We start from the raw sequence: 14,061 nt of genomic DNA, 5'->3' as shown, positions 1-14,061 counted from the left end.
AAATGTATCAAACAAATAACGCAGAAATCGTTTTAGCACCATCCTTCAACTGTGGTGCATTTCTGGAATGAGACTATATGAAGACACTTCCAAAAATACGGTTTGATATACAATTGAACTAAGCCGACCTCAGACAGCAAACAGTCTAATGTGTTCATTTTCTTCATGACAACTTGAGAATCAGTGTTTACTTTTTTCCTAGAATTCCCCATCCGTCCACACACTTGGCTGGAGCCAAGCCTGTCGAGAACATGATAAATACTGCCCAGACTGTTTAGAGAACTCATACTGTAGACAATGAAAAACATTTAGATAGATAGATAGATAGATAGATAGATAGATAGATAGATAGATAGATAGATAGATAGATAGATAGATAGATAGATAGATAGATAGATAGATAAAATGATAGATAGATAGAAAGATAGATAGACAGACTGACAGACAAATAAATAGAAAGATAGATAGATAGATAGATAGATAGATAGATAGATAGATAGATAGATAGAATGATAGATAGATAGAAAGATAGATAGACAGACTGACAGACAAATAAATAGAAAAATAAATAGAAAAATAGATAGATAGATAGATAGATAGATAAAATGATAGATAGATAAAACAATAAAAACAATAATAGATAGATAGATAGATAGATAGATAGATAGATAGATAGATAGATAAAATGATAGATAGTTAGACAGACAGACAGACAGACAGATAACTAAAACGATAGATAGATAGATAGATAGATAGATAGATAGATAGATAGATAGATAGATAGATAGATAGAATGATAGATAGATAGAAAGATAGATAGACAGACTGACAGACAAATAAATAGAAAAATAAATAGAAAAATAGATAGATAGATAGATAGATAGATAAAATGATAGATAGATAAAACAATAAAAACAATAATAGATAGATAGATAGATAGATAGATAGATAGATAGATAGATAGATAGATAGATAGATAGATAAAATGATAGATAGTTAGACAGACAGACAGACAGACAGATAACTAAAACGATAGATAGATAGATAGATAGATAGATAGATAGATAGATAGATAGATAGATAGATAGATAGATAGATAGATAGATAGATAGATAGATAGATAGATAGAAAAATAGAATGATAGATAGTTAGATAGACAGACAGACATCTAAAACGATAGATAGATAGATAGATAGACAGGCAGATAGATAGATAAAACGATAGATTAAATGATAGATAGCTAAAACAATAAATACAATAGGTAGATAGATAGATAGATAGATAGATAGATAGATAGATAGATAGATAGATAGATAGATAGATAGATAGATAGATAGATAGATAGAAAAATAGAATGATAGATAGTTAGATAGACAGACAGACAGATAGCTAAAACGATAGATAGATAGATAGATAGATAGATAGATAGATAGATAGATAGATAGATAGATAGATAGATAGAAAAATAGAATGATAGATAGTTAGATAGACAGACAGACAGATAGCTAAAACGATAGATAGATAGATAGATAGATAGATAGATAGATAGATAGATAGATAGATAGATAGATAGATAGATAGATTGAAAAACAGAATGATAGATAGTTAGATAGACAGACAGACATCTAAAACGATAGATAGATAGATAGATAGATAGATAGATAGATAGATAGATAGATAAAATGATAGATAGATAGAACAATATATAGATAGATAGATAGATAGATAGATAGATAGATAGATAGATAGACTGAAAAACAGAATGATAGATAGTTAGATAGACAGACAGACATCTAAAACGATAGATAGATAGATAGATAGATAGATAGATAGATAGATAGATAGATAGATAGATAAAATGATAGATAGATAGAACAATATATAGATAGATAGATAGATAGATAGATAGATAGATAGATAGATAGATAGATAGCAACACATAAAGAAATGTATCTCTTCTGTTTATCTCTTCTCTAGCTGTGTGTTTTGGAACAGTTTGCTTTTCTTGACTCATTAAAAAAACGCCTACAACTAGATCCATCTCAGCCCTCTCAAACAACAGTGATTACTGTGTGTATATTTTTAGTGCTCAGATGGAGACTCGACCCCAAGACTGTGGTGCAGATTACAGCAAGTGTAATGCAACCAATATTTTTGTTGTCCCTCTCTCTCCTTATCTGTCTCTGTATTGGATCTCTTTGTCAGTGTTTGGTTAAAGTTGAACACAGTCAGTCGAACAAAAGCAGTAGAAAGCATGTCGAGTCGACTATCTCTAATGCATCTTTGCCTTAGTATGGAGATGATACACAGCTTAGGGGAAAAATGCCACTGAAAGTTACACATATGCCCCTATTATACTTACAATGTGTAGTTTGTTTATATATATATAAATCAGTTAAATCAATTGTTATCTAACATTCAATTGTTGGTTTTATATGATTATCAAGTCTATTACAGAAAGTGTTATTTTAAATTCATTCCAGGGGGCAAATATTAACCTTTAATATTGAATTATTATTAATAATAAAAATAATAAACCTAATTTATGGCACTGGTAGTAACAATAAATTACTTTTGTATGTATAGTAGCTATTTTGTTGGAAATGATGGTTAACATTTCACTGTTTTGTTGAGGGAGCCTAGTGCAATCAACGTGAAGACCCAAAGATGAGTGAAAAAGTATGTAATGGGTCATGATATATTTTGTCATTCATATAAGGTTATCAATTGTCACATTTTAATTTTAAATAGAGTTCTAAACGAATGAGCATGTTCATAAAACTGCCAATCACAACAGAAGTGTATGTAAATCGATGCTTACCTCATTGCTGTTACACTTTCACCTCATCTTCATCTGTATCTATTTACGTCTATTGTATCAAACACTTCATGATGGACAGCAAGCACAAAGTATTTCACTTAAAGATTACATGATGTGATGTGAACTCATAAACTTACTAATGACCCAATTCACAGTAGGTGCAATTTCCACATAATAACATGATAATTGAACAATAAACCGTTTAGCACTGTATATGGAGAACTAACATGACTTCTTTTTATGTCTGGTCAGCTTCAGCCTTCGTTACAAAGTATTTTAGTCCAGTAACATAACAAGTGGCCTTTGTTTTTATCTACATTCGCCCTCTAGTGGAGAAACACCTATGAGCAACACTCGTCATAGGGCTTCAACCAATCAGCGCGCAGATCAATGGCACCTGCCACCCAATCAGGGCTCACATCAACAGGAAATGCAACAATGGAGGCGAGCATGAAGCCCGTGGGTGTGTGACAGCATGTCAACGACAAGCACAAATCCCCCAATATCATAAATCACGGTTTCTGAACGGATAATTAACTGTTACACGTGTGAAATCGACAAATGACTTCGTGGTCGGAGAAAATGCTACAACTCCTGCGTCGAATGAATAACTTTCATTTACCAGGTGGGGAAATAAATTGACAGAACAATACATTTGCATGTGATCCAGTATGAATGGACAAGTCATGTATGGGTTGGTCTTTTTTTTTTTTATCTGTAAAATACTTCGAAAAATCAATTTATACTGACAAAGATGATGAGCAATTAGTAAAACATAATTGTATTTGTAATAATTAAGTTACATTTTTTTTTATATATATATCAACACTTTTTTAAAGTTCTGTATACTTGCCTGTATTCAAGGTGCAAGGAAAATAATTTATTACTGTGTTATTACATTTATTACATGTAAAATGCATTTATTTACTTGACATCAGTGCATTATTTTATTCCAGGTTCTAGTTTAGAGAGCTGTCTACGTTTTGAGGTGGCTGGAGAACAGGTTGGATGGATTTCCCCAAAAGTAGCATCAACTCTTGGTCGTTTTCCTTCTGTCTTCAAACCTTATGGGAGCTCTATAACCTTCTGCTCCAGTGTTGACACTTTTGAGAGCAGATCAGTGGCTGTGGATGAGGTCTTGCAGGAGCTGAGGAGAGAGGCATCATTCACCTGTCTAATAGGCTGGAGAGATGAGGTGAGACATATCTGGTACATGATAGATAGATACCCATCTTCACCCTTACTCTTTACGCATTTGTTTCAATTTGTTCCAGTGTCAGAAATAATGAGCAATATGGACATGAGTTTCAAGGGCTTCCACTATCATATAACACAACACATCATGACATCAATTTACATAAAAAAATTATGTTAAAGTGTCCCTATTATGCTATTTTAAAGGTCTCCTACAATATGTTTACATGGATCCTAGGTCAAAATTTTCTCATTATGTACATTGCAGCATCACCTCTTTTCTCACAGTGTCTGAAATGGTTTGATGAAGGATTCTGTCTCTCTAAACCCCTCCTTTCCGAGAGCCAACTCTGCTCTGATTGGTCAGATGGCCCAGTTTGTTGTGATTGGTCTACCACTTAGACCGTGTGTCAGAAACGAAATGCCCATTATCACATCTGAATTACTGGCCCAGCGGTTACCAAACTCTTCCAGGCCTCGGCTACAACTACAGTGTTTGAGTGTGGGTCAAAGTAGACGTTGTTCGCGAGCAGCCAATGAAGACCATAGGCAATTATTTAGTAAATTTGTTACAAACCTACGCAGGTTCGAGCAGGAAGTAAGACTGTAATTACTGCAGACACGTTTTCGGCAGTTCAGAATCAGTTCTTTCTTTTGGGAGACAATAACTATTTATCATGCACTTTGATCTTTGCAGACCTTTTACATTCACAAACAGCTATATTACACACTGCATGAAAGTTCATATCTGAAAAAGCGTAATGGGGCACTTTAAATAAAAAGCTCCAGAATAATTCACTACAGTAGCATTTCTTTTCCTTGTTTAATAATGTCAGACACTGATTCTTTTATATTTATCAGAGTGCATTTCTTTTCAGCAATACGCTGTGATGCCCAGGTATTGCGATCCTCCGCTGATGTATATGGAGAGAGCAGCAACAAGTATGTTAATAAAATATTAATTTCATTTTTCTACTTTGTCACAGACCAAGTGACACTTATAGCTGTTTATAAATAATGGTCAAACACAGGTCTGTTTGGAGTGAAACGGTACGGTGTCCATGTCAATGGCTACACTCGGGATTCAAGTGGCAATCTTAATATGTGGCTGGCACGACGATCTCTGACCAAACAGACGTATCCAGGAAGACTGGACAACATGGTGATTTATTAATACACAAATTAATCAGTTCATTACAAGTAGTGCTACACCAAACTAACAACATTGGTTAAGCAAGAAGTTGGACCTCTCAAACATACACTTCTGTTTAAACTTTTGGGGTCAGTAATTTTTATTTTATTTTTTAAAGAAGAAATTAATAGTTTTATTCAGCAAGGATGTATTAAATTGATCATAAGTGGCTGTAAAGTAATTTAAAATGTTACAAAGTTTAAATAAATGCTGTTCTGAATTGGTTATCAAAGAATACTGAAACAGTTTTCAACATTGATAATAATTAGAAATATTTCTTCAGCACCAAATCAGCATATTGGAATGATTTCTGAAGCATCATGTGACACTGAAGACTGGAGTAATAACGCTGAAAAGCACAAAAATATATATAAAATATATATAAAACCATTATTTTAACCCTCTGGTGCTGTTTTGTACATAAAAAATGTAAAAAAAAAAAAATCTTCTTTTTTCAGAATGGTACAAAACTTGGTAAAGGTTTTGACACTTGCTTTGTGAACATAAAAAAAATCATGGATGGTTAAAAGGTTAAATGGTCCTGAAAAAGACATTCACACTTGTATTGTTTGCAGTCAAAAATTACCGCATTGGAAATTAATGGGAGTCGAATTTCATCTATTGGAAACGTTTTCTACCTGCGGCCAAACAAAGTCTTACTGAAAGCTACTTTTTTGAGATATCAACCTCAAATTTGGAACACAACTTGTTTACGTTTATGGAAAATAATTATTTCATATAAAATTGAAAATTGTATTTAAAAAAAAATGTATACCTTTTTTCAAGTTCACTTTTTAAAACTTGATTCACTTCAGCAATAATCTGCCAAGTGTCGTCTTTATAAATAGACCAAACTTAAGTCTGTGCTCCAACGCATTCAAGATTTATGACAGTTTAAGTTTGAAAAAAAAAATTCAGGTCCATGCTCAAAACGTGAATAAATGTATTATAACTACTGGTTAAATATAATTTAGTACCAAAAAATATGAAATAAAAAACATTATCAAGCTAATATATTGTTACGAACTTGTCCGAGACAAGGTTGAGGATCCAAATGCAGTTTATTAGAGTAATCCAGAATGGTAATCAAACACAGGCGAAGAGTCAAGTACAGGAAGGCAGTCCAAACAAACAAACAAACAAACAAACAAACAAACAAACAAACAAACAAACAGGCTGGGGTCAGAGGCAAAAAGGGAATCCAAGAACCAAGAGGCAATGAAACCAGGGAGAATGCTCAGAAATGCAGCGCAACAACATACAAAACTTCACAGTGATAGGGTGAACCAGGCTTATATGGGGTGAGCTTAAGAAGATAATGAGATACAGGTGAATGTGATAATGGATGAAAAGTCAGGGCAGTGAGTTATGGGAAATGTAATTTGTGAGGGAATGACAATAGTCTGATGTGGAGTGCCCTCTGGTGGCTCTCAAGGGCACTCCAGCTGGTGACCTATTTAGTACAACCATTTCATTGAAATAAAAAAAAAGAATTCGGTCATTTTTGAACAGTACTGTACCAGAGGGTTCAATTGTAATATTATTTTACAATATTCGTGTTTTTTTTTTTTTTTATCAAATGCAGTTTTGGTGATCATAAGAGACTTTTAATAAACAATAAATCTTACCGACCCCAAACTTTTGAACGTTAGCGTATAAAGTTATTAAACAAATGGAGTAATAAATACATTATGTGCTATATAAATTACTACTGTCTTTTAGAAGTACATTAGCATATAGATGACCTCGAAGATAACAAACATAACCATAAACCACAAATCTCCAATTTTGATTTAATTGGGTTGATTTATAAAGGATTTGATTTATCATTCAGGCGGCTGGAGGACTGGCAGCAGGCTGTAGTGTAAGGCACACATTGGTAAAAGAGTGTGGAGAGGAGGCCTGCATCCCTCCAGGCCTGGCAGAGCAAGCGCGTCCCGTGGGAACTGTGAGGTGCATAATCCTTTCTTTTTCTATTTTTTTCTATCCCACTATTTCACTTGGGTCTTTGAAAATAATTTAGAACCTTTTATGAAGCAAAAAAGCTATTGGTAACTGATGATTTTTTAAGATTGAAGATGCATGTTACTGTTTTTTCCTATTCAAAACCTTTCCTAGATACCAGGGTAGATATAAACTCTCTTGCAAAAGAGACTTGATTAAATAGCCAGAAATAGCCTCCAACTGGCAGGCTTCCAGAGAAATATTGCAAGCGCCCAAGGGAAGATGACCAGAATTCAAGTCTGGAAGATGTCACTGTGATCAAAGACATGAACGCCTGGAAACTGTTAACTATGTTTAGCTAAATTGAAAGACGTGCTGCAATCTTGAATCTTCAATTCATGCTTCCCTCTGTCTCTGTAGCTACACCTACGAAGATGACGACGGAATATTTCCCGAGTGTCAGTTTGTCTTTGATTTAGAGCTGCCTCTCAATTTTCAGCCTCATATTGGAGACGGAGAAGTGCAAGCATTTTACTACTATCCGATCGAGAAGGTAAAGGCATCCCATTGATTTCAGGGTTGAATGCTACGTGATGTATTTAATACAAGATAAGCTGACATAGAAGTTTGGGTAACACTTTATTTTACAGTGTCCTTGTTACATATGTTACATGTACTTACCATAGTAATAACAGTAAATGATGCATAATTACATGCAACTAACCCTCAACCAAATCCTAATCCTATAGTGAGTACATGTAGTTGCTTAATATTACTCAGTACTTAAATATATAATTATTACACTGTAACAATGACACCTTAAAATAAAGTGTAATCGAAGTTTGCCTTGACATAGATAGATGTCATTTTACATGTAGTAAATACTCAGGCAGCTGTTTTTGAAGGGCTGTTTCTATATAATCATGACAAAATGTGTGGAGTTTCCTAGATTACGGGGTGGCACATCTTACCCCCATTCTCCCCCGTCTGATATGTTGTTCTCAGGTGAAAGATCTCCTAGTCAGTGAGGAGTTTAAGCCAAACTGTGCCATGGTGGTTCTGGACTTCCTCATCAGACACGCCATCATTGAGCCAGACTCAGGTTTGGTGTCAGATCACCAGGTAGAATTTGATAGCATGCACATTTATGATGAGAAAAACTATAACTTGCATTTCCTCTCATTTCAGAGCCCTATTATCACGAATTTGTGGCTGGATTGCACAGATCACTTTAAAGACTGACTGGTGATGTGCAACTGGTGCAACTTGCAAAAGATTGGGATTTATTTTATCTACCTCTGCTTTTAACTCCTAACATTGTCAGCATGTGTACTCGTTTACTGAAGACCACATCTAGCTAGTGAAGAAATGAGGTGTTTTACGCAAAACTGGAGAAGAGACAAAATAAAGACCCAAGAAAAATTACCCTATAAGAATTTATTTTTTCCAATACATTTCAAACGAGTCTGTGGAAATCCAAAGATGCACTGGTATACAAAAGATAATTGATGCATCGAAGGCTCTTTTTTTTTTCTTAGAATGAAATGCAGAATCTCTTCTAAGAAATGACTTGCATTTAATAATATGGCATTAAACAGCTCTTTCAAAATCACATTTCGCTACATTTTTCCTTCTTTATTTCTTTTAAAACGTTTCAATTCTAAGATACTAGAATTTGTAAAATACGCAAAAAAGATATAGTATAAGCCAGTAGAATTTCACAAAAAAAATATGAAAACATACAGTACAGGAGAAAAAGAAAACAAATGGGAGTGAAATGGAGGGAGTTTCTCATTTACACAGTGAGATAAATATTACTTTTATTTCTGCACACCAAATAAAAGCCTGTCATGCAGGCAAAGAGGAATACGGGGAAAAATTAAGTTACTGTCACCTATTATAAAATATTGCCAAAATCGAACAGTGTCTTGACAGTCAACATACAGAGCTGCAGTTCTGCTTTGAGCTCCACAAGGGCTGATAAACCCAAAGTTTCTTCTTCTTTTTTAATTATAATACATGAGCAAGCACATAAAATACTCACAAAAAAAGGTGAATTAGTATGATCATTGCTTAACGCATCTTACTTCGACTTTTATAGGCAAATGGCAAAAAAGTACAAGATATATTTAAATCTTATTGGAATAAAGAATTGTAAGACTACCACTACTTTCAGCTATTTTAAACCAGTGACTAAACCGTCAATTTTGCGACAGGACAGGAGGGCACAGAGGAACCAGTTGTGTTAACCAACGATATTAGCATGTTAATGTAGGAAAAAAAAAAGATCATTAAAAAGAAAATAGTACGTAGTACGAAGGACAGGCATGAATGATTTACATAAGACGGCACTGGGTTCCTGGGAGGTTTACAAAGGGCATCATGGGAGTATTACGTTATGTGGCCAATATCTTGATCCAAAAAAACAACTCCCTGCTTGACATGTAGCACACGTGATGTAGAGTACTAACTAATGCCTTTTACACCCTGAATAATGCACTTAGTGCCAAAAAAGGAATCTTTTTAGACCAAGTTGTTTGTTTCTGTTCTTGCTTACAGTGCTGATCTTCAAATCAGAAGATGTGCTATGGGCCAAAGAATACATCACTAGTAATCCCACCCCTAAAGCAATCGGTGATTGTGAGCCACTGTGAAACCACGTCAATCTTTATTTACCCTATGCTTGTGATCAGTCTGAAGGCTTAAAGGTCAACTAATCTTGATTTGAAAAAGGACTGATGGCCATAAAAATGTTTAAGTCCCTTTTTTTGCCGGTGCAGTTGTCCCTACTATCTTCTGTAGTTTCCTTTGGCCTGGATTGAAAATGACCCTCCCTGACCCCCCGAGTACATAATTAACACTAGGGGCGTTTCTTCCCTCTATTTGCGAACTTTTATAGCTCTTTCATTTTCCTTGGCCTAGTTTGGTTACCCCTTTCCCTCCCTCGTTCTTTCTTTTCGTCTCTCGTTCTCTATAGCAAAGCGCAGGCATTCTTTTTGCCACGTTTTTTGGCTTGGAGCGCCGCTCTTGTGGCCATTTCGAACACTTCCCTCACGCCATCCTTAGTTTTAGCTGAACACTCAAGGTAGCCGAAGGCATTGATGCGATTAGCCATGTCTCGCCCTTCCTCTGGTTTAACTGGTTCCTGTTCAAGGAAGAAAGCATTGAAAGGGCATTAGTACTCATCATTATCTCTAAATACAATATAATAACATTGAAACACAACCATTTTTCTCTTTAGTTCCATTATTTTTGTGTCACCTAACTTTTATGTTATTTCCAACTAAATATAGTGACTGTTTTATAGAAATCTGTATAATATAAGTTTAGAGTAGAACGTGCTCACACACCTGTTTCATCTTCAGCAGCTCCCGTCGAGTGTGATCATCATTCCGTAAATCTTTTTTATTACCCACCAGAATTATTGGAACATTTGGACAGAAATGTTTTACCTCTGGCGTCCATTTTTCTGGGATATTCTCTGTGTGAACAGAACAAGGTTTTCAATACAGTGACCACAGCAATTTGGTCTTAGTAAATCCATATAGTCTCAAAGTATTTAAAGGCTAGATTAGCCTTGTATGTAATACATATTAAAGACTGGTAGAGACGGATTCTCTCACCCAAACTGTCAGGGCTGTCTATGGAAAAGCACATGAGGATGACATCAGTGTCTGGGTAGGACAGGGGCCGCAGCCTGTCATAGTCCTCTTGTCCAGCTGTATCCCATAGAGCCAGTTCCACCTGACAACAAAATGATTACAAATTATATTATCAGCATTACAATTTGTGTAAAAAGTTCAATAATTATTCCGTTTTTATTTATAATTACACTACCATTCAAAGGTTTGGGGTTTTTCTAAAGAAATTAATACTTTTATTTAGCAAGGATGCATTAAATTGATCAAAAATGACAGTAAAGACATTTATAATGTCACATAAGATTTCTATTTCAAATAGATACTGTTCCTTTGAGCTTTCCATTCATCAAATAATCCTGGATCCTCAGTTTCCACAGAAATATTAAGCAGCACAACTGTTTTCAACATTGCTAATAGTAATAAATGTTTCTTGAGCATCAAATCAGCCCATTAGAATGATTTCTGAAGGATCATGTGACACTGAAGACTGGAGTAATGATGCTGAAAATTCAGCTTTGCGTCACAGGAATAAATCACTCAATTTGAAAATATATTAAATTATATTATTTTGAATATTTCACAATATTACTGTTTTTAATGATAAATGCAGCCTTGGTGAGCATAAGAGACTTCTTTCAAAAAACATTTGAAAATCTTACTAACCCCAAGCTTTTTAACAGTATTGCATGTTATTTATTGTATATTTTAACTATATTTCTATAATGTTATATAAATGTATGTATATTATAATTTAAGTTTGTCTTCCAACAACAGCATAAGCCAATTACTCATTGTGGACTCAGAATAAACCCCATTGGTTTCAAATAAACTGCATACAAGTTCAAACTGCTCTGGAAGAGACACATGTTCTGTAATAGTTTGATGTTAGTAGACAATCTCACCTGCTTGCCATCCACCTCAATATCAGCAACATAGTTTTCGAACACTGTGGGTACGTAGACCTCAGGAAACTGGTCTTTACTGAATACAATGAGTAAACACGTCTTTCCACATGCTCCATCTCCAACAATTACAAGCTTCTTGCGAATTGCAGCCATCTGTCACACAAAATGGAAAGATCAGCCAATAATTACAGGAGGCAAGCTTTTTTAGTCTAGAGTGGGCTTAAAATGAACATGGTACCATTTAAAGCCAACTGTGTTACAAATAAGCCCACTATGATTTATGTATATACGTAACATATTATTAAAACATGTATTAACCAACATATTTAATCAAAGAACTACTGATAGAAATGAACAATGGATTACAGTTCTGGAATTTGACATTCCTGAGCATCCATTCAACAATAACCTATCATCACTTGGTAAGTTGCTATAATTTTGTCCCCACAATGAAAATGAAAAGTGGGTAAAGACAAGTTCATAAATTAAAAGCTTGTGATGTAAGCTCAATTAATTAAGTTAATGTCTAAGTGGGCTTTCTATTTCTACACACCAACTTGACAAAAAAAAGTAATATTTATGAATTATAATTACAGACAGAGCATGAGCATCTTTTATAAAGAAGCCTATTAAATATTTGTGCATAAATGTGGTTACAAATATTTTTATTACATTTTGTAGTTCTATTGGCAACTCCATATTCTTGTGAAATCCATGTTTTCAAATATTCAGATTGCATTCATTCATCAACCAGTTTCATTACTGGATACTAAGAAAACAGCTTCTTTAAGTGCTTTGAGTAAGAAATATGTTGTGTTTAATTTGAATTAATCTATATATTTTATGTAGATATGAGAATTGTGAAATTTCATTGGTATCTAAAAAACAATTTATTAGAATACAATGTTACAAAAAATATTTTTATTTTATTTTGGCAAAAATAAATTTGAACCACTGGCCTGATCAGGCCAGTAGAATAATCCTTAGTGTTGAGCCCTGTAATAATATCAGATTGCATGTATTTATTAAGAAAATTATATTTCTTTGAGTATAATAAACAAATAATTTATCTCATGCTTTGCCTGTTTTATATTTTAAAATAAAAAGCTTATATAGGCCTAGTACATGGTCTTATTAGGTACGCCTATATTCATATTTCAGTACATTCATCAATCTGTACACTGGGTTCTTTTGTTATTATAGCACTGCAGCATCAAACTCTCCTCACACACACACACACACCGCACCCTACTCAATTCACTGATCATCAATACAAGTGTTATGCCAAAATCTGTGACACACATCGTATTAGATCTACCATAAAAACAGCTGACTGCAGTCAGGTCAACCTATTGTCACTCAAGTAACCTTTTGTAGATTAACATTGAGTCAAGCACGAGACTGGAGCCTTAATGGGGGATACAATAGACGTTTAAAGTGCCGGCTGTTATGTTGGAGAATAAAATAAAGATGGTGATAATTATAACAGCCGCATGTCTGAGCCAAATGGATCAGTCCCCGGTTTACTCCCTATGCTAACTGGGACGCCTCATCTCACGCCCTAATAAGTGTAACATTAGCACAATTTGGCTTGGATTCGACTGGATCCACAAATCAACACTTGTATTAGCCTTTCCAGACGTCTTACGGTCTTGATAATCGGACTTTAATACGATTATAAACTCATGTTCGGCATCTTGTTGTTCGTCCGTTTCCGTCATCATCACACTTAGCCTATTAGCACTGAGCTTAGCCGCATATAAAAGGCATAATTTTACTCAATGGAGTGGTTTTAAAAAGGCCACTCGGCAGCATTGGCTCTAGAACGTATGGGAAATTAATGAACATATCGATTGTAAGTACCAGAGGTGTTTTTGTATGCGTATTTACCGTTTTCGTTACAGATGTCCTCGCTTTCTTTCTTTTCCTGTACGACCCCAAGGCCCCGCCCCGCAGACAGTGCCACGCCGCTAAGACACGCCCATTCACGATCGTTTCTACCAATCAAGAGGCAGAGACGTCCAAAAGCAGAAGAACAGCAATATATCTTTCGACTTTTTAGTTCTTCTCTAAGACGTTATTTAATAATACAAACACGATATATTCCGGAAACAGTGTAATTTTTACTGATGAGGTTAAATTGACTTTCTTCGTCACTGTTTTCCCATTTTATTTGTTTGATTCGTTCATTTAAAAGCTTTTTTTAATTTATTTTAAATTATTTATTTAGAATTTTGAAAACATTATTCACCATACTACTTTATTACGAAAACAGAAAATAGAAATAAAGCTACAGATGAATACATTACTAAATAAATAACAGTTGGAAAGAAACTAAAATGACTATTTGTGATCATTCATCTT

General features: G+C 34.5%; 2 protein-coding genes across 2 annotated transcripts; one reads left to right on the top strand and one right to left on the bottom strand.

The window, feature by feature from the left end:
- The first annotated feature begins 3,233 nt into the window (after window positions 1-3,233).
- tpk2 (thiamin pyrophosphokinase 2) lies at window positions 3,234-9,461 on the top strand. The gene is made up of 8 exons (XM_084390234.1): window positions 3,234-3,446; window positions 3,778-4,016; window positions 4,894-4,957; window positions 5,047-5,177; window positions 7,042-7,160; window positions 7,572-7,704; window positions 8,157-8,253; window positions 8,340-9,461. Exons 1-8 carry the CDS (start codon window positions 3,383-3,385, stop codon window positions 8,384-8,386), a joined length of 894 nt encoding a protein of 297 aa, XP_084246360.1. The 5' UTR covers window positions 3,234-3,382; the 3' UTR covers window positions 8,387-9,461.
- rhoaa (ras homolog gene family, member Aa) lies at window positions 8,574-13,692 on the bottom strand. The gene is made up of 5 exons (XM_084390235.1): window positions 13,588-13,692; window positions 11,695-11,850; window positions 10,775-10,895; window positions 10,502-10,632; window positions 8,574-10,296 (listed from the first exon to the last, which is right to left on the bottom strand). Exons 2-5 carry the CDS (start codon window positions 11,848-11,850, stop codon window positions 10,123-10,125), a joined length of 582 nt encoding a protein of 193 aa, XP_084246361.1. The 5' UTR covers window positions 13,588-13,692; the 3' UTR covers window positions 8,574-10,122.
- Window positions 13,693-14,061: the final 369 nt, after the last annotated feature.

The sequence above is a fragment of the Rutilus rutilus genome (genome assembly GCF_951802725.1).
Source record: "Rutilus rutilus genome assembly, chromosome: 19".
NCBI lineage: Eukaryota > Metazoa > Chordata > Actinopteri > Cypriniformes > Leuciscidae > Rutilus > Rutilus rutilus.
Note: the sequence above shows the minus strand (reverse complement) of the source record. Positions and strands in the feature narration are given on the sequence as shown.

Coding starts and splice junctions, on each gene's coding strand:
- tpk2 (XM_084390234.1), top strand. CDS start 3,383: ATGACTTCGTGGTCGGAGAAAATGCTACAACTCCTGCGTCGAATGAAT. Junction 4,017..4,893: donor TAATAGGCTGGAGAGATGAG/GTGAGACATATC, acceptor ATTTCTTTTCAG/CAATACGCTGTGATGCCCAG. Junction 7,705..8,156: donor ACTACTATCCGATCGAGAAG/GTAAAGGCATCC, acceptor TGTTGTTCTCAG/GTGAAAGATCTCCTAGTCAG.
- rhoaa (XM_084390235.1), bottom strand. CDS start 11,850: ATGGCTGCAATTCGCAAGAAGCTTGTAATTGTTGGAGATGGAGCATGT. Junction 10,896..11,694: donor TTGAGGTGGATGGCAAGCAG/GTGAGATTGTCT, acceptor TTTTGTTGTCAG/GTGGAACTGGCTCTATGGGA. Junction 10,297..10,501: donor AGCTGCTGAAGATGAAACAG/GTGTGTGAGCAC, acceptor TTCCTTGAACAG/GAACCAGTTAAACCAGAGGA.